The following is a 24,072-nucleotide window of genomic DNA, read 5'->3' as shown; positions in this document are numbered from 1 at the left end:
TCAGAGAAAATAAGGTACTTTAGTCACACCGTAATTATCTATTACCGTGGACACGTGTGTGTATTGGATATTGTGTTGGCTTTACTCCAAAACATGGCTAGTACGTCTCGCGTGCCAAAAACAATGGTGCCTTACAAAGATTGAGACTGTCAACACGTTTGAAAATTGGAGACAGAACTTGTTATATACACTGTCCCTTGATAAAAACTTCGCACCATTCCTCGTTACCAGAACATGGTGGGAGAAAAAGACCAAAAATACTGCATTCCGCGGATTCGCCGACGACAACGAATCAATACCCGAAGGCAGCCGTCTCACTCGCATGCCGAAAGTTAACATGCTTGAACTTATGTTGGGCCAGATTGCAAACTATTGTCCTGTTATTTCTAGGAACAAAATTGTTAAAAATTCTACATCAGTTGATCAAATTTGGCAGACAATTCGACTCCATTATCGTTTTCAAACCACTGGCGCCCACTTCATCGATTTTGACGCCATACGATACGACCCGAGCGAGCGCCCTAAGGACCTCTTCCAGCGTTTAACAGCTTTTGTTGAGGACAATCTTTTGCGTAAGGATATCGGTATAACTCACCATGGCCAAACACCTGAGGACGATGAGGAACTGAGCCCGTCAATGGAAAATTTCGTGGTATTAACGTGGTTACGGTTGCTCCATCTTGAGCTTCCAAAACTTGTCAAACAGAGGTACGGTACAGAACTTCCAGCAAGGACGCTGGCGTCTATCAAGCCAAAGATTTCACAGGCACTTGATTCATTGTTGGAGGAACTCAGGACATCTGACGATGCTAAAGCCATGAGAACTACTGTGAATAAGTTTTCTAAGACTACCAATAAACAACACACCACATCCTATCGTTCTAGATCCTGTCCCCTTTGTAAAACAGCCGGTCGGCCTGATAACCATTTTCTCAGCAAGTGTACCTTTCTACCATTACAGGACCGCCAGTTCATGGCCAAAGCACGCGCTATCTCAGAAATTCATGATGTTGAGGACCTTGAGGACTCCACTGCAGACAGTATCCAACCAGTCTCTTCCAGTCGTATCCAGGTAAGACAGTCACCGTATGTGGACACTTTTCATGGCCATATTCCTATTAGACTTACAATTGACAGCGGCGCCACAGGAAACATGATGAGAGCGTCTACTGCAACCAAACTGAATGCCAAGATTACTGGAAGCTTCCAGTCTGCTCATCAGGCAGACGGTTCATCGCCTCTTACAGTTCTAGGAGAAACAAGACTTCACTTCACCCGCAGCAGACATGAACTCTACTTTGAAGGCCTTGTCGTAGAAAACACGGAGGTTCTGGCGGGCATACCATTTATGGAGATGAACGACATATTTATTAGTCCCTCCCGCTGTGAAGTGTGTATAGGCAACAAATATGTGTATACGTATGGATCATCTGCCTTCCAAACTCGTAAACATACTGTATTTAGAGCACACATTGTACGAGCTCCACCTCAGTCAGTTACATTGTGGCCAGGGGATTTTATAGAAGTTGACTTACCTGAAGATATGCTAAGTTCTGACAACACATTCTCTGTAGAACCTCATAGCTTAAGTGACAAGTCAGTAATGTGGCATGAACCGTATATTGTCTCAGACGTCTCAGGGAAAATCCGAATCCCTAACACTACCGCCAGTCCCTTGGTCCTGCGACGAAATGAACATTTATGCCAAGTTAGGACAACATTTGTGCCTGAACCGTCCACTTGTTCAAAACTGACACCCACCAAGTCCGGTAGTTCAAGTGTGTTCAATTCAGATGCTGTGAGAGTTGATCCCGACTCCTTGCTCCCAGTCAGAACAAAGAGTAGATTTGAAGAGTTGCTACACAGATACGACAACGTATTCAATCCCCTCTTCAGTAGCTATAATGGTGCCGTTGGACCCCTTGAAGCCAAAGTCAATATGGGCCCCGTACAACCTCACCAAAGGAAAGGCAGAGTCCCACAGTATTCAAAGGATCAACTTTGCAATCTACAGGAAATGTTTAATGAACTAAAAAACATTGGAGTTTTCAAACGTCCGGAAGATTTGGGCATTTCAGTGGAGTATATCAACACTTCTTTCCTTGTGAAGAAACCTAGTGGTGGTTTTCGTCTAGTTACTGCGTTTGCTGATGTGGGTCGTTATAGCAAGCCTCAGCCCTCTCTTATGCCCGATGTAGACTCCACTCTTAGACAGATTGCACAATGGAAGTACATCATTATTTCGGACCTCACAAAGTCATTCTATCAAATTCCGCTATCATGAGATTTGATGAAATACTGCGGCGTAGTTACTCCATTCCAAGGAGTGCGGGTCTACCTCCGAAGCGCCATGGGAATGTCCGGCTCGGAAACGGCTCTCGAGGACCTTACTTGTCGTGTATTAAGTCACATGGTACAGGAAGGGGTGGTAGCCAAGATTGCAGACGACTTGTATTGCGGAGGTCATACACCTGAAGAGCTTTGGGAAAGAGTCCTCATCGCATTACACAAATGCAGCCTCAACCTGTCAGCTTCGAAGACTATCATAGCTCCTGAAGACGCAACAATCCTTGGATGGCACTGGCACCTCGGAACGATCCAAGCAAGCCCTCATCGGATAGCCACTTTAGCTAGCTGCCAACCTCCAAAGACTGTAACGACACTAAGATTCTTTTATTGGCTCATACAAGGTCCTATCCAGAGTCGTTAAAAACTCATTTGACCTTATAGCTCCACTTGAGGATAAAATTGCAGGCGGGAATGCCAAGGATACCATTGTTTGGAACGACGAGTTACTTGCAGCATTCGACAAGGTCCAAAAAGCTCTATCTACACACAAAGCCATAACCCTACCCAGACCTAGTGATCAACTCTGGATAGTGACTGATGGAGCTTTGCGAAAATTGGGACTTGGAGCTACTTTTTATGTAGGGCGCGAGGGGAAACCACTCTTAGCCGGCTTTTTCAGCGCTAAACTCAGACCGAACTAGCGTCAATGGTTATTATGAGATCGAGGCACTTGCTATTGCTGCTGCAATTAAACACTATAGCCCATTCATCATTCAATCTAAACTGTCAACCTGTGTACTCATAGACAGCAAACCTTGCGTCCAAGCGTACGAGAAGCTCTGTAGAGGTGAATTATCCACAAGTCCTAGAGTGTCTACGTTCTTAGCAACAGCTAGCCGCTTCCAAGTATCCATACGGCATGTTTCAGGTAAGGCTATGCTGCCTTCTGATTTTGCCAGCAGCAACGCCCCAGACTGCAACACCCGTCCTGCCAAATCTGCAATTTCATCCACCTTCAAGAGGACTCGGTTGTGCGACATATAACCACACAAGATGTCCTTAGTGGTAAATTAAAGTTGCCGTTTACGAGCAGAGCTGCATGGTTATCCATACAAAATGAATGCCCCGATATACGACGTACACTAGCACACCTCCGGCAAGGTACACGCCCATCCAAGAAAATCACTAACATACGAGATGTCAAGAGATACTTAAATGTTGCAACACTTGCTCGGGATGACTTATTGGTTGTCAAGAAACAGTTGCCCTTCACCCCCTTTCAGGAATGTATAGTCATCCCAAGGAAGATACTGAACGGATTGCTAACTTCACTACACATTAAGCTAGATCACCCTTCTTGTCATCAGCTGAAGAATGTTGTAAGCCGGTATTTCTATGCTCTGGATCTGGAAAAGGCCGAATTAACTACAATCACTTGCCATCAGTGTGCATCGCTGTTGAAAACTCCAAATGTCTGCGTTGAACAGGGTTCATCCGATCCACCAGAGACAGTAGGTTCTACTTTTGCCGCTGATGTACTAAAACGTGAACGGCAGCTGATACTCGTTATTCGTGAATGCGTCACATCCTTCACATTCACAAAGCTCAAAGAAAGTGAACACCACCTGGACCTTAGAGATGCTCTCATACAACTCCTTGCTGAAGTGCATCCATTCGCAATCATCAGAACAGACCCAGCACCCGGATTTAAAGCACTTGTTAGTGACCAACTATTAGCTCGTCATCGCTTATCAATCGAACTTGGCCGAGTCAAAAACCCAAACAAAAATCCAGTTGCTGAGAGAGCGATACAAGAACTTGAGGATGAAGCTCTGCGATCTAATTTGTCTAACTCTGCCTTGCCACCTTTGTCTTTGTCCCTCATCACAGCCCGCTTCAACACCCGCATCAGAAGCCGCGGTTTATCATCCAGGGAAATGTGGACTCAAGGAGATCAGTTCTCTAACAACCAACTACCTGTTGCTGACCATGAGCTTATTCTTTCACAGCAAGAGCTCCGACAGAAGAACCATATTCATAGTGAACGAGCAAAATGCCCATCTGGCAGATTTCCTGCACTCCCTAATTTGTGCGTGGGTTACGTAGTTTATCTCCGATGTGACCTTAACAAGAGTAAGTCACGTGACCGATACCATGTTGCTGAAGTCGACCCACCCTGGTGTAACATTAGAAAATTTGCCGGCAACCAACTACGCCAGACCACCTCGTATCGTGTAAAGTATACAGACTGTTATAAAGTCACAAGTGATTATCCAGAGGTGACAACCAAACCAACACACTCCCACACAGATGAGGATGATCAGAATCCAGAAGATCTGCAGAGCAACGACGTTCCCCACTCCTCTCCATTACCAGCAGTTCCTTCTGCAATATCTGAAGTGCCTTCTCCTCAACAACATGCACCGATAATCGCACCTAGCCCGGCAGTATACTTAACCGAGACTCCAGAGAACTTTTGCCCGGAACCAGCAGCATTACCGGTAGACTCCGAGTTAGACACAGAGGAGCCCATTCCAAGTGATTTACCCGACAGAGACACCGTCGTGACCCGGCCATCACGACGCCGCACACTGCCTAAGAAATTTGATGAGTTCGTAATGTTTTAATAACCAACTCTGTCTTGTGAAATATTTTATAACTGTTGTTTATTTATTGACACTAAGTTTGTGTTAGAAACATTTTTATCGCATAGTATGACTTAATTTGCGTTATAAAGGGCAGAAAAATCCCTAAAACCTAAGGGTAGTATACCTAATGAAGGTTTTCACATATATGTGTGTGTGTAAAAAAAAAGGAAAAAAAATAAGAAAAGAAAAGAAAAGTGGTAGCGCCAGGCATTCCTAAGTTTTCGTTTATTAGTGCTACCCCATTTTCTCTGTTATTAGTGCTACCTTGATTTCCGGCATTTAGTAAACTTTCTCTTACCATACAACACGTGTTGTGATTATCTTTTATTTATTGGCGGTATGATTTACAAAGTCGTAAACAACAACTTTTTTTTTTATATCTTTTACTGTTTTCGAGATATTAGACTTCTAACTATGAAAAAGGGGGCACGAAAAAAGTTAAAACTGAAATAACCACCAAAGTTTTTTAATGAGGCATGGGAAATGTTTCCGCGACGGATAGAAATCAACCTTATCTCATGTTACGTCATAATGAGAACCACGAAGAAATAAAACATTTCATTTTTAGCGTATTTTTTTATGTATGTTGTAAATAATGACATGTAAACACGTGTGTGAATTCATTTATCCTTTGAAACACAACTTATAAAAGAGCATATGTGGCTTAGAGACTTCAAACATGTCAACTGGTATATGCTACGTGTGGTTTTATTATTTCCCCGTTTTGAGCCCCGTCTCCATGGTTGTATGTAAACAGAAGCTAACGGAACACCGAATCCGACGTTAAATAAAATAGCAGAAGATACAAGACTATGACAGATGATTAACAGCGATAAAGAATTATAAATCTATTTCACATATTAGGTAAGTAGAATTACATATTCCATAGCATACATAACGATACTTTTCCTTTGTTTGTGTAATTTAGTCCAATGACGGAAAATAAACACAGACTGCATGAACCTGTCGACGAACAATAAACATCTGTGAATGTGTAGAACTACATGGGCGCATTTAGTTACTACAATACATAGACATGATAGGTTTTACTTTTTTCTGAATTTCTGATGATTTCATGGGGAAAAAGAATAAAATGTAATTGCTATATATTGGTCAGAAATAATATGCACAACAGTTATTTATAGAATGTTCCACAAAAACAAAACAAAAAATAAAAAAATGCTCACCCATACAATTCCAGAGCTTTGAACTACAACATACGAAATGAAAGGGAATATTCACGATTTCTGGTGTTTATCAATATTTAATGTTTATTATGATATATCTTAGACTATAAATTACCGAAATATCAGTTGTCGAGTTATAATCGAGATACAGAGCTCACATGCAGTGAGTTCTTTAACAGGCACGTAGCATCGTGGGGGGGGGGGGGGGGGGTATAAATGTGTTATTTAATAATTGTCATATTTTAAACATGAAACGGTGCTAATATTCTGTATAATATGTAGAAGATTAGTTTTGTCTGCGTGAAATTTTTCGTCTTCGATCTTTTGATGCATTCCCTACATTCCCTACTAGTGTTCTTCTCACTGGCGTCGGAAGCAAATTGAAAGTGGGGGGTGGGGGGGGGGGTGGGGCTAGACTAATCCTCAGGAATATTAAGAAAAAAACCTAATTCCCAAAATCATGAAAATCCTAATTCGTGGGGGGGGGGGGGGGGGGGGGGTATACCTATAGTTCCACAATTTTTTTTATTCCCCCCCCCCCAAATCATGCATGAAAATCCTAATCAGTGGCGGGGGGAAGGGGGTGTAGTAGTATGCCTATGACTCCAACTTTTCAATATTTCAAGGTATAATTAGGAACAATTACATTTTTCCGGCGCGAAAAAGTGGGGGGGGGGGGGGCTCAACCCTCTATGATGCTATGTGCCTAATAGTTAGGTTTAACAAAAAAGAAGGGGGCTAAGCCCCCCCCCCCCCCCAGCCCCCCGGTTCCGACGCCTATGCCTCTTATGAATACTTATATCATACCTATCTATGATAATCTAGAGCTTTAAAAACGTTTTCCTTCACAATTCAAAATTTATTAAAAACAATTATATAAAACCCGTAATTAACCTGTTTATGGCAAAAAAAATCTTGTATATCTAAATCGAAAGTTTTACATAACAGCATACAGGTAATATTGCAGAAGATACATGTACATGTTTGCGTTAAAATTCGACAGATACATAGCGTGTTTTATAAAAAGGCTGAATATAGGTGACATTTTTTGTTTTTGTATTTTCGTTTGTTTTACATATACCACTATGATAGTAAGACACTTTCACTAAGAGTTTTGATGTTTCCTGTCTTGTTACAATTTTTTTCCCAATAATGTCTGGGGTAAGTTTGATCTCCCTTCCCAATTTTGCTTTGTTAAGTACCACTGATTAACAACCCCCCCCCCCCCCCCCCCCCCCCCCCCCGGTTCGGAAATTTGTGGATTCGCCCGTGTGTGAGAGCAACACATGTTTCTTATACTCCTATACAAAAATGTAAACTAGCTGATGCAGATTAGCCCCTTCCTTTAATAAAAAATCCAGTTTTAGAAATTTAAAGTACTAAATGTTGATATTTGAATAACATTTTTTCATATTAGAATGAAAAAAGAATGTGATTTTAATTCGCTCAGTTTTGATCACAAAATAACTTTCTTAGCAGTACTTTCATGAGTATGTTCCCCCCTCTGCAACACCGTCGGTATTAAGTCGCTCAGAGAATGACGATGCTGATACAGATGAAGTTGACGAAGATGATATAAGAAACAGAGTGGGTGAATACTGCACCGATCGGCCTACCGCGACAGTCTCAGACCAAAGCGAGGACACGAATGAGGAGATGGGGTACATAGAGCGGACGTTTGAAAGCGGATGCGGATGTACGGAGAAGTGTTTCCTTAAACTTGCCTACTTCAAAGATCAGGCATATTCCTTGATTTTAAGACTTCGAGAATATACAAAAGGTGAAAGAGATATATACATTTTGTCTAAACTTGAAGATCAGCTCATCACAAAGGACGTCGGAACAAGTGGAGGAAAAAGAGAACGGCAGCGATTTCACTACTGTTTTCAGAGAGTAGAAATCTGTGAAAGTGCATGAAGATCCTTGTTTGAACTGGGACGTTCAGAATTTAAGAATTTGAAAAGACAGTTTAAAGAAAATGGTGTATCCCCCCGCGTTCATGGCTTAACAGGGAAAAAATCAAATCACGGTCACCAATTTTGTGTTGTAGAAGCTGCTGTATTGTTTATAATAAGATATGCGGATCAATTTGGATTGCCTTTACCTGCTGCCCCAAGAGCCCGTGACGACACACCTCCTGTACTGTTGCCATGCAGTGATAGTAAAGCGAAAATATAAGGAGGCGTGCTTGGAAACTGGAAGTCCCTTCATGGAGCTAACGACCTTCAAAGAGGCGTGGAACTCTTGTGTTCCTTACATACAATTTATCAAACCAAAAACTGACTTGTGCAAGACCTGTCATGACCTAAGAGAAGACATAGCCGGTGCCTTTACAGAAGAAATCAAATTACAGCGACATATGAATCATGTAGAACAGGCGAAACAGGAACGTGATTTTCACAAGCTTTGTACGGAAAAAGCTAGAGTTGAGCTACAGAATCTTGAGAGACCTCATGGAAAATATCTGCAGTCATGTTCCATGCCCTTCACTGAAGTTCATTACACGTTTAATTAAGTCATGTTGTTTAAAATGCAATATCTTTGTTATTTTTTAAGATATCTCAATTTCAGAAGTTGTGTCGATACTATGGTGTTCTAATAGGGCCACTTCGACCTTCACCTTTAGGGCGAAGATGCGAGAGTGCGAAGATGCGATGGCGAAAGTGTGAAGGTGCGAAGGCGAAGGAGCGATACTACTATCGCTTCTTCGCCTTCGCACTCTCGCCTTCGAATCTTCGCGCTTTCGCCTTCGCCTTTTTTTGATTGCATTCAGCAAGTCTCGGTCGATTTCATTGAATTTGATGCAGGCACCGTACTCGCCAAGGTTTTCCAATTAATCAATGCTATTATTGGTACGAATGCGCTAGGCCATTGTGCTTACTATGAATGTTTATCAATATTTTAATGTGTACATGTGACATTTATGTTTACCAGTGCTGGCTATGCCAAATCATTATATACTCCACATAAAATGTTATGTCCGCCATAATGTGTACATATGCACTTCCAAACTCCTGTCACTTACCAGCCGTCTGTTTACACAGTAACATTCTAATTTCATTATGCGACACTCCTTGCTCATGCATGAATCTGGAGAGAAGGGGTCCGCCCCCCCCCCCCCCCCCCGGAAAATTCAATATTAATAATTTCACGCAGTAAAAGGGGAGATTGGGTCCGGACCCTGTCCCCCTGGATAATTTAATTTCATTAATTTTATAAAATAAAATTTCCAAAATATGCCTCAGAACCCTTTAAACGATAGAGAGTTCCGCAATGATAAAAAGGCGAAAGCAAAAGCGCGTAGATGCGAAGGCGAGAGTGCGAAGTTGCGAAGACGAAGGAGCGATAGTAGTATTGCTTCTTCGCCTTCGCAACTTCGCACTGTCTCCTTCGCTTCTTCGCACTTCGCCGTCGCATCTTTGCACTTTCGCCTTCGCAGATTCGCACTCTCGCATCTTTGCCCATTAGAAAAAAGGGTCAGATTACAGAATATTTTCAGTTATTCATGCTTGTTATCAATTGTCTAACTGACTCATCCACATTTTTTCCTAATCTATAAACCAAAGTATAGGCATAAAATATCATATTACCTATACAATGACACTTTGCACTAATCCTGTTAAATTATGATATAATTTTATTAACGCTAAATCAGGTTATTTTTCTATGGGGTAATATTTTGGAAGTTTAACATGAAGATAACTGACCATGTGTCTTTTATTTATTTTTTTTTTACAACATAATCCAATTTTTTTTTAAGGTTAAGAGTCATTTTTTGTCATCGTAAAATAACCAGGTTATTATTCTTTAAGGATCATTACTCCTTTTTAAACTGCAAGTAAACAGTAAATGTCTGTCGTTAATCAAATAGATTTGAGTTTAAAAAGGCATTTTTGCAATGTTGAAATCCAGACCCAAATGTTGTCTGCATGGCTAGATTTATGAAAAAGAAGTTTATAAAAAAAATTGCAATTTTTTAAATAAGTATTAACGAGGTACATGTACTAGCCATAATTTGAAAATAAATAACGGCGATTTACCTTTGTATTTTCATAAACGATTAACATTTGAGATGGATTTGCGCATGGGCGTGGGAATTATGCATAACGAGGTTTGCGACAGGTTTGTTTACATAATTTTGTTTGAATTCATATAAACAGGTTTGGGTGCTGTTAACGGAAAAATATCAGATATTGTCATCTGCACTTTATGAGGATGGTTGCGTATTGGTGTCGATGACAATCGATGAGAGCTTTTTTGCAATTGACCATTATTTTCATACATTGACAACATGTATACGTATTATCATAATAGAACGTTAAAATTATCCCGTCTGGGACCCCTTAACTTAAAACTTACACAATTTATGGATTTTAAGTATTCGATTGATAGCTATACAAGTTTTATCATATTCAGACAATGAATATCGTACCATACACATAGGCATCTTTTCCTTAATGAGTAAATATCTTATTAAACAATGAAAACACACCGCTTTGTGACCTACTGTCTATAGGCCCATAGCTAAACACGACGTTTTTAACACGTGTCTACCGCTCAAAGTGGACTTCAATATAGATTCTCATTTTATGAAAAATTCTGTCAAACTGTTTCTTTCTTTCTTTTCTCTTCGAACGCGTTATTCCCCTGCTAACGGGTTTCCGCGTGACCTCTTGTGTACGTTCTAAAATTAGCTTGTCACATCAAGTGCTAATGAATATTTTCAAGTTGGGCGTTTATTGACCGGTGTAATGAAGAATAATGACCCCCGGTCATTATTCTACGCCGAAAAATGACCCCCGGTCATTATTCTACGTAGAAAAATGACCCCTTTGCCTGAAGAATAAGTGTCATTTTCATAAAAATGAGCACACTCCACATAAAGAAAAGTGACTCCTGTATAATATTGACCCCCTTGTAGATTTAAGTTTTTCAGTATATTTTTTTTTATTATTTCTGAAATAGTCTTTACACTACATGTATTGTAATTTTTACTGCTGCAGTTTAAAAAAAATAACAGAAGTTATAATTCATATTCAAATAAATTTAAAGTAAAAGAAGGGGTATATCTTAGAAAATAAAAATTCTTCCGTTATAACAAGATATTGACGTATAGCATCGGGGTATGGTTGTCATCTTAACAATTACATTTACATATGTCTATGGTGTTCTGATAGGGCCACTTCGACCTAAGTTGCAAAGGCAATAGTGCGAAGGCGAAGGAGCAAAAGTGCGAAGATGCGACGATGAAGCGCGAAGATGTGATGCCTAAAGTGCGCTCCTTCCCAACTTTGCACTCTGGCCTTCGCATCTTCGCACCTTCGCCTTTTTTGATTGCATTCAGCAAGTCTCGGTCGATTATATAGATTTTAATACAGGCACCGTACTCGCCAAGGTTTTCCGATTAATCCATGCTATTATTAGTACGCATGCGCTAGGCCATCGCGCTTAGCTTACTATGAATGTTTATAAATATTTTAATGTGTACATGTAACATATATGTTTACCAGCTACTCCACACAAAATTTAATGTCCACCATAATGTGTACATATGCACTTCTAGACTCCTGTCACTTACCAGCCGTCTGTTTACCGTGAACCAAACACAGTAACATTCTAATTTCATTTTGTGACACTCCTTGCTCATGCATGGATCTAATGGGGGAGAGGGGGTCCGCCCCCGGAAAATTCAATATTATTAATTTTACGCAGTAAAACGGGAGAGGGAGTCCGGACCTTATCCCCCTAGATAATTTAATTTTATTAATTTAAAAAAAAAAAAATTAAATTATGCCTCGGAACCCTTAAAACGATGGAGAGCTCCGCAATTATAAAACATAGGTAATCACAGATTACAAAGCTCACCGAGACGAGGCATCACCTTTATGAGACCACCTTTATCATATTATATGAAAACCATCCTTTATCATCTTCGATATTCATGGATTATGTTTTGAAACAATATCGTATATCATCTGTTAAAAAATTGTATGATAATCATATGTTAATCAATACAATAATATAAAATTAAAATTGCATCCTATCATACTTACAATATATATCATATAATACCATAAAATACCGTAAAAAATCATGATATGATATTGTAACGTATGATATGGCATTGTAATGTGTTATACATTATAACTCTATTTGATCAAATTATAGAATATCATAAAACATAATACCATATAGTATTATATGAAACAATATCATATTGCAATAATACATCATAACATTGAAATATATGATATTATATTGTATAATTAAGCATTGAATCATTATTTTTTGAAAGATGAGGTCTTATAACTGCAACAGTGTGTGTACACAAATTGTATAACGCGCTGGCGCGTTATGAAAATGCGTTTGCACTCATCGTTGCAGTTATAAGACCTCATCTTTCAACAAATAATGAATCAATGCTTATATTTACGTTTTTTAAACATGTGCAGTGTATTTCTTTCCCGCAAATATGATTTTTTTTAAAAAAAGCTCTGTCTTATTCAACGAGTAACGGAATGACCACTGGAACAGCCGAAATATGCTGACAAAAAATGTGCACAGCGTTTTAAATTCTAATAACACAATTTTATTTTTCTTTCTGTGATTTATGAATTTACTCTTGGTAAACTAAGAAATTAATCAATTGAATTCATTTAACTGTCAAAATATATTTACATCAATGAAATATTTATCAGCGTAAGTATAATATCAGGTCATCCGGTTTGAAGTCGCGAGAAGAGTCAGTTCTTGTTCTTCGAGAAATACTGAAGGAATACTAAATGTATTCATACGCACCAGATTTGGTGATTGGGTCTTCTGTGTTGTGCGTAAATATCACTCAAATCAACCAATGCAATTAAAGAGAGGGATAGAAAGTGAATGTAAATATTATATATATGATATTGTATTGTATGATACTGTTTCATATTTGATACATAATATGATATTGTATAATATAATAGCGAGCGCAGCTCGCCGGCGCACAGCGCCGGCGCGAAGCGAGCTCTACCGGCAAGGCGTGCGTGAATAGAAAATTCGGACTAGTTGCACATTCATTCAACGGATTTTGTTGGCGTCAGTAAATCGGACCGGTAATGCATTGTTTTAATCGTCCCAGTAGTTCCCTGTAATCATGGCAATTTTTATCACTTCACACTCTCACGAGAACCAGCAAGACAATAAAAACAATAACGATGTATACGACATACAGTCAATGGTACCTCTAAAGTTCACGTCAGTACACTCTCAATCAAAGATAATCGAGTGACGTCACAAAGGTTTACACATTGATCTGATAGATTTTTTCGGCGTCAGTAAATTTTGACCCACAATTCATAGTACCAATGGTTTCCAACCTCACGTTCTCGCGAGAATCAAAGTAAAAGTTTTAAGAAGCATATACATGTATATAAGATGTGTAATTTTAAGAACATCATGCTTTTTAAGTAAATAAAACAGTATACTTTGCTTACTTTAAAGAGTCAGACGACACTTAACCAACGTGAACTATGACGTCACAATAAGGGGAAATTACTCTAATTGAAGTTATTGTAAATCTGCTGAAAATCCTCTCAAAATCTTGCAAAGCTAAAGAATGAGGACATTTCTTCAGATATAGGAAACAGTTGTAAATTGCACTCATTTGAATGAACGCTAACATTTATTCTATTCACTATAATTACGGTAACGTTAATTTCCAGGGACGTACATCGTTTTTTAGCTCACCTGAAAGCTCAAGTGAGCTATTCTGATCACATTTTGTCTGTCGTCCGTCTGTCCGTCCGTCCGTCTGTCCGTCTGTCCGTAAACTTTTCACATTTTCAACATCTTCTCAAGAACTACTGGGCCAATTTCAACCAAACTTGGCACAAATCATCCTTAGGCAAAGGGGATTCAAAGTTGTAAAAAATTAAGGGCCACACCCGTTTTCAAGGGGAGATAATTAGAAATTAAAAAAAAATTTCGAGAAATTTTCAAAAATCTTCTTCTCAAGAACCAGAAAGCCAGGAAAGCTGAAACTTGTGTTGAAGCATCCTCAGGTAGTGTAGATTCAAAGTTGTGAAATTCATGACCCCCGGGGGTAGGGTGGGGCCACAATGGGGGGGGGGGTCGAAATTTTACATAGGAATATATAGAGTAAATCTTTAAAAATCTTCTTCTCAGAAACTAATCAGCCAGCAAAGCTGAAACTTGTGTGTAAGAATCCTTAGGTAGTGTAGATTCAAAGTTGTGAAAATCATGACCCCCGAGGGTAGGATTGGGCCACAATGGGGGGGGGGTCGAAGTTTTACATAGGAATATATAGAGTAAATCTTTAAAAATCTTCTTCTCAGAAACTAAGCAGCCAGCAAAGCTGAAACTTGTGTCGAAGCATCCTCAGGTAGTGTAGATTCAAAGTTGTGAAAATCATGACCCCTGGGGGTAGGATGGGGCCACAATCGGGGGGGGGGGTGTCGAAATTTTACATAGGAATATATAGAGTAATTCTTTAAAAATTTTCTTCTCAGAAACTAATCAGCCAGTAAAGCTGAAACTTGTGTGGAAGCATCCTCACGAAGTGTAGATTCAAAATTGTGAAAATCGTGACCTCTCGGGGTAGGGTGGGGCAACAATAGGGGGTCGAAGTTTTACATAGGAATATATAGAGTAAATCTTTAAAAATCTTCTTCTCAGAAACTAATCAGCCGATGATTCTTTATAATTCTTAAGACTTTGGCTCCAGGACAATTCTTCGGCCTCACAAGAAGGTTCAGAGTTTGATGTAGCTTTATATCCCATATATAAACAATTGTTAAGGATCTTTTTGAGAACTGCAATACTCAACATATGATATGACTATAAAATCATCCTGTTAGAAAAGGGACTAATGATTATAAACATAAGAATATCCAGGGGGAAAAGTGGATTTTATTTATACAGGATCTACATGTATTATTGTACATTGTCCAGATTGTTTGTATTATGACTCCATTAAGCTGATTTTATCATACCTATTGTTCTTCAGGTGAGCGATGTGGCCCATGGGCCTCTTGTTTAAGGGGGATGGATGGCTGGATGGCAGCCTCATCCAAAAAATCTTTACAAGCAAAAAAAAAAAAAGGATAATTCTCAAAATCATGAAAATTCTAATCCTTCAGCTCTTTAGCATTTCAATGGTTTCTTTACTTTCACTTCCATTTATCACATGCTCCCAATCCCAAGGTGGGGGGGGGGGGCTCCATTTTCTTTGTCTTATATGATAAGCAATTTTTTTTAAAGCGAAAATTAAAAAAAAAATTAAATATTAATTTTTTTTTAAAGTGGAGGGGGCAACTCCGTGATAAGTCGATTTTCTATGGAGAGGGGGGGGGGGGGGGCGCTCTATGATTAGTCAATTTTTGTATGTAAGTTTAAGAAAAAATGCACACTGCAAAAAAATGGGATGAACTGACATACGTTACAATCACTTTAAAAGAGGAGATAGAGTGCAATGAAAATTTATATTAAAATCTTTATTTTTCAACAACATTGTATCTGAGATTGAATTATTGTTCTACTTTTAAATAAATAAATAAATAAATAAATAAAAAATCTTATAAACTATGAATAATGTAAATTTATTGTTTGTTTTATTTTGCAATCAAATTTATTTACGTTGTTTTTTTTTATTTATGGAATTTATCATAATTTTTTGTTTGATCACATGCTGCGCTCGCCCCAACGGTCGCACCGTTAAACATATTACAATATAATTTGATACAACATTGTATCATATAAATGATACAATATCATGGGATAAAGTAAAATATTATATAATACAATCATATTATACACATTGTATTAAATAATCCAATACTATATGTTTAAATATCATAAAATACAATTTCATGTGATATTATATAAATAGTGCCTGTTTGGGAGGGTAACAGTTGAAATTGACACCCCGAGAAAACCATTGTCAACCGACGCGAAGCGGAGGTTGACAATGGTTTTCGAGGGGTGTCAATTTCAACTGTTATCCTCCCAAACAGGCACTATTTATTTTGTTATACTGAATGTCTTTTTTAAAATTTTTAAGAAAATTTTACTGCTTTTATATAGGAATAACGTGAATTCTACAGCGAACCGTACGCGCATAATTTTCGCGCATGTAACATTTTTTAACGTTACCCGTTGCCAAGTGCGTTGCTAACGCTGAGGGTAATAGTAAATATTATTAACTGCGTCTTAACCAATCAGATTTCAGTATTTAACATGAAAGTATAACAAGATACTATATCATATAAACCAATATCATATTATACAATATCGTATGATACGATATTTTATAATATTTCAATATCATATATACAATTTCATGTTATATAATTCTATATTACAGAAATCAATATCATATTATACAATACTGTATGATACAATATCATAGAATATACAATATAATATCATAGGATGCAATATTATATATTGCAATATCATATGTAATAGTATCATGTGATTAAATAATTAATAAATAATACAATATAATATTATACAATATTGTATCATAATAATCAATACTATACATAACAATATCATGATACAATATTATATCATAAAATATCAAAACAATTGATACAATATTTTATCGTATCATATAACGTTTAACAATATAACATATGGTATTATATTGTATCCTATTAAAAAAAATAGTGTTTCAAATCATACAATACTATATCATTGGAATCATGTTATATCATTTAACAACAACCACATCTTTCTATCAAGCAGGTTTGAGTGAGGTAGGAGATTTCTCTAGCATCCTTGATAATGGAGATCAGGCTCTTAAGCAACTTCTGCGTTTCATTTATAATATAGTTAAATCAACTATGTAAGCTATCATCTATTGAACATGTGACCTGTTCCAAAAAACTAAACCTCATCAAGTATCATAACCCTATGGCTCTGATTCAGCATTCAAGCCTGTCAGGTGAATCAGTATCATAAGACGCACCATCCATGCAAGATTGGTGAAGTTAGGACCAGTAACAACTAAGATATCATCATCAGAGGGCACCAGCAATTAAAACTTTTACCTCCTCCAGCATCTCCAACCTATGGCTCAGATTCAGCATCCATGCCTGTCAGGTGCATCTGTATCATAAGACACACCATCCATTCAGGTTAGGTGAAGTTAGGACATGAAGTAACTTACTCTAAAGATATATATTTTGAGCATCCTTAATATTGGAGATCAAGCTCTGCATCTGAAGTTACATCAGTGATTCATTTATATTACAGTTTAATCAGCTATGCAAGTTTGAAATATTACTATTATCTATTAAACATGTTACCTGTTCCAAAAAACTTAACATTATCCAGCATCCGAAACCTATGGCTCAAACTCAGCATTCAAGACTGTCAGGTGCATCAGTATCATAAGACGCACCAGCCATGGAAGTCTGGTGAAGCTAGGACAAGTAATAACTAAGATATCATCATCAGAGGGCACCTGTTTCAAAAACTTTAACCAGCTCTTAAAATCTTACCCTCCTCCAGCATCCGAAACCTGTGGCTCAGATTCAGCATTTAGGTCTGTCAGGTGCATCAGTATCATAAGACGCACCATCCATACACGTTTAATGAATTTAAGACCAGTAGTAACTAAGATATAATCATTAAAGGGCACCTGCAACAAAAACTTTAACCAGCTCCAAAAACCTTAACCTCCTCCAGGATCCAAAAACCTATAGCTCAGATTCAGCACCCAAGCCTGTCTGGTGCATCAGTATCATAAGACACACCATCCATGCAAGTTTGGTGAAGTATGGACCAGCAGTAACTTAGATATCGCTATTAAAGGGCACCTGCAACAAAAACTTTAACCTGCTCCAAAAACCTTGACCTCCTCCAGCATCTGAAAGTTAGGAACCAGATTCAGTAGGTCCAGATGCATTATCCATGTAATTTTGGTGAAGAGAGGACAAGTAATAGCTTAGATACAGGAGCTGCAACTAAAACTTTAACCAGCTTCGGACGCCGACACCGGGGGTATAGCATATGCTCCCATTGACTTCGTCTCGGTGAGCTAAAATAGCGAAAGCGCGAAGATTCGAAGGCGAGAGTGCGAAGTTGCAAAGGCGAAGAAGCGATAGTAGTATCACTTCTTCGCTTTGGCAACTTAGCACTTTCGTCTTTGTATCATCGCGCTTCGCCGTCACATCTTCTATATTCTTCATATTGTTCATGAATTATACTTGCATTGAGGATTTCCACAATACAAACTGCTGGGTATACAAGTTCATCACCCAGAATTAATGATGAAACCAAAATTATGAAAAGTTTACTCCACTGTTAGGCATTATAGCCAAGCTGAAGTTAGTTGGCACTGACAGCAGCCATTACGCCAGTAGAGGTTAACGGCCAATAAAGAAAATCGTCAAAGTACTGAGAGTACTCGTACAGAAAATATATTTTACTTTATCCTCGGAATACTTTAATAAGTTTAGTTAATATCAAGATGATTAATGCTTCAATAGTTTGTATGAGCATTGGTAACTTTGGATACAATAAAGATCGTGTGATCAAAATCAAGGGGGATATAAACCCCTAACATGGGCCCTAACCTCTTAGCAACGCTTTTAGAAACAATCTTTTCTTATTATAATCGATCAGTGTTTAGTATCTATTAAGATTTACTATAGTCAGGAACTCTTCACAAATGTGCTCTAAAAGAATAAAGTACATTCATGATCACAAAACAACATTTCAACAAATGTTTAGAATATTGATGTTCATGTATTACGTAGAAGAAAACAAAACTAACGCAGAATGATTTTTTAAAAATCACTTTCCCCAAGAAATGTAAATGAGAGGTATTCATATTCCGACGTTACCTGCCCCCTTAGTCTTTCTCCATAAAGATATATACATGTATCATTTTTCGACTGACAATTCATTCACCAATGAATATTGCTTATATCATTACAACAATTATTCTTTCATGATTATTGTTCGTTAATTATCACACAATATCCTCATTGTGTATGAATTTTTCTTTATTTGTGTCATTTCCCGTCGTATGTCGACGAGAGAAGTAACGTATTACTAACTGTTAACAATCAATTTGTGGCAATGTCAGAGTGTTTTGCGTGTACTTGCTACGGATATGAAAAACTATATACAGCGATTTATTTACAAGTTCGGTGTTTATAACTTCAAAATCAGTTGAACAGAGTGAAAAATTAAGTAATTTCAAAGTCATATCTTGGATACGGGGTAACCAATTTCTATTCATGTTTACGGGGGGGGGGGGTCATTTTTTTATGGGGGTCATTTTTCTTCATGTTAAACATGAAGAAAAATAACCCCTGGGTCTTTTTTCTTCAGAAAAATCCAATTATTCTTCAGCTAGGGGGGTCATTATTCTACGTAGAAAAATGACCCCCGGTCATTATTCTACGGGGGTCATTATTCTTCATTACACCGGCTCTCATACACAGGACGAAAAACAATCTTTAAGCAAGTCCTTAAAGGTGGCTTAAAGGATATACAATCTTTAAGCCACCTTTAAGCTGAGCTTATAGGTCCTTAATGTCCAAACTTCTTTAAGTCACCTTTAAGCCACCTTTAAGCATCGTAGTGGCATGTACGCTCCCTTTAAGTTGTCTTTACACCATCTTTAAGTTCCCTTTAAGTCAAGTTTGATCAAGCTGAACAATAAAAACATATATCAAAATGCAAAAGCTCTCTTATAGGGATGGGAGGGGGTGATTCAAGTGATGAATCAGATATAATTTCCAAGGAAGGAGGAGGGGTGTTCCAGGCGGTTTTAATTGTCGCTCCATTAAACACGATCGCTATCATCAACACCGCTCTGATGGACACAGATTGCCTTTATAAAATTCTTTATGATTTTTTTTTTTGGTTTCAAAATTATTGAAGGGGTGAGCGCAGTCTCTGTATCTAAATCTGTGCATGAAATTATATTAAAGTATGTTTGTTTCCTATTATAAATTAATCGGTTAAATCTCTCTCTCTCTCTCTCTCTCTATCTCTCTCTCTCTCATCCGGTTATTAAACAAAATAAAAATAATGAACTAAAAATGCATGATTTAATTCAATAATCGGTAATAGGTATGTATTTTTTTCAATTTTAATTATTTCTAGGTCTAATTCTAGATCTGCTAGATACATGTTAAATATGAAAAGACTCTCAACTGCCTTTGATATATCGGACAGGATATTACTGCTTTGTTTGTCTAGACATAGTTTTGTTCGTTTGTGTATATCTAATTAGAGTCTATTGTTTGTCCAACTTAAAGAAAACCCCTGGAACTAACAGAATATACAAGATATACACAATAGGTGTGTCGTGTGCCCAGGTGCACGTTTGTGTACATCTAATTAGAGTCTATTGTTTGTCCAACATAAGAAAACCCCTGGAACTAACACAGAATATACAAAATATACACAACAGGTGTGTCGTGTGCCCAGGTGCACGTCACGGTTTCTAAAGGCGTTGAAATCTTAGAATGATAAACGTTTTTATACATTTATAATTCATTTTCAAAGTATTATTTCCTAACTCTAGGTTTTAAAAATGTTACGTCTACAAATCAAAGATACATTTATGCAAGAGTAAAATCTTGAGGCTAATTAATCATTTTACCGGTGATCAAAAATAGGGGTTAATTATTCAAATATATGTATAAGGGTAAATATGTCACGTACCCGGCCTGGTACATCATACAATTGTATGTACATGTATGTATACTTTATTTGCAATTGCCACATGCAGTATATGTCACCGGTAATTGGTAATATTGTTTGTAATAGAATTGATAGTCTAAAAATCATGTATACAATTAAATATTTAAACATACTGGAACGGCACCATGATCGTTCAGTTGGGCGATTTCATTAATCTTGAAAAGGGGTAATAACTCGTGTGTCTCACTATAAATGTACATTACTACATTTAACAACTACGAATCAAGTGTGTTTGTTAATTTGATTTATTTCTTCCAAAACATCCGATCCAAAGAATAATATACATATATGTAGCTGTTACAAAAAAATTTCAAAAAATTCATCTGACCCCCTCCCCGATCTCTGCCAATGGATGAGTTCATTCAAACATCTCAGCCAATCGTGCAATCGTAACTACTCGGCCATTTCCGCTGGCGAAAAATAATTTTTGGCCAGCGGAAATGGCCGAGTAGTTACGATTGCCGTTGCGTGAATGGTAAAGCAGGACTTCGCGCCATATAGTGTCTCTTTCATAGTTTCTGAGCGCCGATTAGTGGACAAGTCATTAATCTCCAGCTTTCAAGCTTACATGCACTTATATGATAAGTGTACATTCCTTTAAAATATTGAATTATTAAAAAAATTGAATTTCAAGTGATACTAGTATATATGTACATGTTCTAGATAAAAAAAAAAAGACTGACATTTCGTCTTAAATTTGCACGTTCCGTTTATAAATTTATGATCAGGAGCGAAAATTAAAATTCATTATTGATAAGATAGCCTAATTGATACATGCATGCTTCCATTGAATAATTTTGTTTAGTCAGGCAAGCTTTTTGGAAAGCTATTACTTGTACAGCTGGAATGTTTACTGGAGGAACTAAATCGCCAAAGTGGGATGTGACCCGATTTTCGTTCAGTTGGGCGATTTCATTATCTTCAAAAGGGGTCACCATAACTCGCGTGTCTTACTAAATGTACATTACTACATTTAACAATTACTAATCAAGTGTGTTTGTTAATTCGATAGATTACTTCCAAAACACCCGATCCAAATTATAATAAACATGTATGCAGCTGGTACAAAACAAATGTCAAAAAATTCATTTGACCCCCTCCACATGCATCTCTGCCAATGGATGAGTTCATTCAATCAATTGGATCAAGATATCTCAGCCGTTGCATGAATGGTAAAGCAGGACTTCGCGCCATAATGTCTCACTCATAGCTTTCGCGCGCCGATTTGTGGACGAGTCTGTTGGGATCATGCGAATACCCCAGAGCACACCGTGTATTTACATCACAGGCACGAAGCATCGGGGTGAGGGGGGGGGGGGGGGCTGCTTCCCCCTCCCCACTTTTTTTGCTGCAGGCACTTTTCTTAACTTTATATAATAAATGGAAATATCACGGATTCCCCTTCCCCTTTTGATATGTTATGTGTACGTTCCTAAAAAAAATTGAATTATAATAAATTATTTGGATTTCAAATGATATAATATATGTTCATGTTCTAGATCGAAGAAAAGGCTGAAATTTCGTCTTAAAATTGCACGTTACGTTTACGTCAGCAGCGAAAATTAAAATTCATTTCTGATAAGATAGCCAAATTGATACATGCATGCTTCCATTGAATAATTTTGTTTAGTCAGGCAAGCTTTTTGGAAAGCTATTACTTGTAATGAATATTTAACATTTGTCATTCTACATCCACCTTTTTAGTAATTCAATTGCAATTTTTTTAAAAATATTTTATTGTGCATTCCGTTTTTCGCCATGCGGGTACAGTGTAATATCGTCGTAGTTTCTGCTATATACAAAATATATTTGATGTTTGATTACAAGTTTATGATATATCCAAAGAAAAGTTTAAGTGAGGAAGCTCACATACCCAAAGTTCCCACATTACTCGACAATGCCACCCATAATTAATGACATGGTATTAAATAAACAAAATAATTTAATTAAGGGGAATAAATCCCGAAAAATCATCACAACAAAATTTATTTTCTATTTTGCATTGGGTTCATGTTTAGTGTGTTTTCTCGTTGTGACGTCAGTTATTTAAGAAATGAAGATAAAAAAATTTCGATTGATCGACGTATTAAAGAAAAATTTGACCGGAAAACTTCATGAAAAAGTTTTCTGGTCAATTTTTTCTTTAATACGTCGATCAATGGAAAAATTATTATTTTAATTTCTTATCATTTAATAAAACATTTTCAATCATTAAATGTGAAGTGTCATTGATAAAAAATGTAATAAATGTAAATGAAGCGGCGCCTATGAATACAAAACATATAAAAATGGATGCGCCTTCAGCTGATTCAGAGCTATTGAGCTGAATTTAATGGATTAACCACAAATAGGGAGTTAAAATCTGAACCGGCTGAATTGAAAACGAAAGGAAAATACATGCGATACTTTGTGATATTATTCACTGTGCAGAAAGATTCGTTAAAACTGGTTTTCATCTGAGATCGCTGGAATGTGCGACTGGACATAAACGTGCAAAAAGAGGCGACCGTGGGCGAAAATAGTTGATATGTCGACAAAGAATAGCATGTATTAGCGACTTTTAAATGTAAACTTTTAAATGTAACACATATCGCACTATTGTACCAAGGCCCACCCATTATTTTTATCTTTATTAAAAATCAACAAACCTCTACAAACAAAGATGATTTACCATTGCAAATGTTTTTTAAGAACAACGATAATGCTTTTATCCTCATAATAAAAATGTGTCAGGACTATGAAAACTGTTTAAAAGTTTTTATTTACTCGTGTTTTAAATACAATAACAAAAATTGTGTATGTTTTATGCAATTCATCGTGTAAGAAGAGGCACCAGAGAGTAGTTACATCATATCATCCTTTAAGCAAGACATTTCTATTGAACAACCAAAATTCCAGCGTCAATCGTAGAATTCTAAGCAAGATACATAGCTTGGTTTGAGTCATGTTTTTTGTTCACATGAGTTTATTACATTCAACTTAAGATTTTTAAACTTGGTATTTCCTATTCAACATAGAAGCATTTAAAATATAAACAAACTAAAGCATGACCTCGGCTTTGTGTACAAACATACAGTAGCATTGTGCGCAAAGCTCTGCATCTTGCTTATAACTGGAAGCTTGACTCTCATGTTAGTAAATAGAAATTTGTAAACAATTAAAACAAGAGAAAAATGCACAAAAAGGAAAAAAACACAATTTATTTTTCATCATATTTA

At 37.3% G+C, this 24,072-nt stretch overlaps 1 protein-coding gene across 2 annotated transcripts in view; it reads right to left on the bottom strand.

Moving 5' to 3' along the window:
• LOC136269792 (uncharacterized) overlaps positions 1–24,072 on the bottom strand; it is an 88,115-nt gene that overhangs the window by 2,060 nt on the left and 61,983 nt on the right. Inside the window, exon 4 of one of the 2 annotated variants that reach the window (XM_066064991.1) lies at positions 6,125–6,147. The exons of the other annotated variant lie outside the window; for it this stretch is intronic. Within the exon in view, the coding sequence (XP_065921063.1) occupies positions 6,125–6,147 (23 nt within the window). The remainder of the gene's footprint in view (positions 1–6,124; positions 6,148–24,072) is intronic. 2 annotated transcript variants of the gene reach the window in all.

The sequence above is a fragment of the Magallana gigas genome, chromosome 7 (genome assembly GCF_963853765.1).
Source record: "Magallana gigas chromosome 7, xbMagGiga1.1, whole genome shotgun sequence".
NCBI classification, from domain to species: Eukaryota; Metazoa; Mollusca; class Bivalvia; order Ostreida; family Ostreidae; genus Magallana; species Magallana gigas.
Note: the sequence above shows the minus strand (reverse complement) of the source record. Positions and strands in the feature narration are given on the sequence as shown.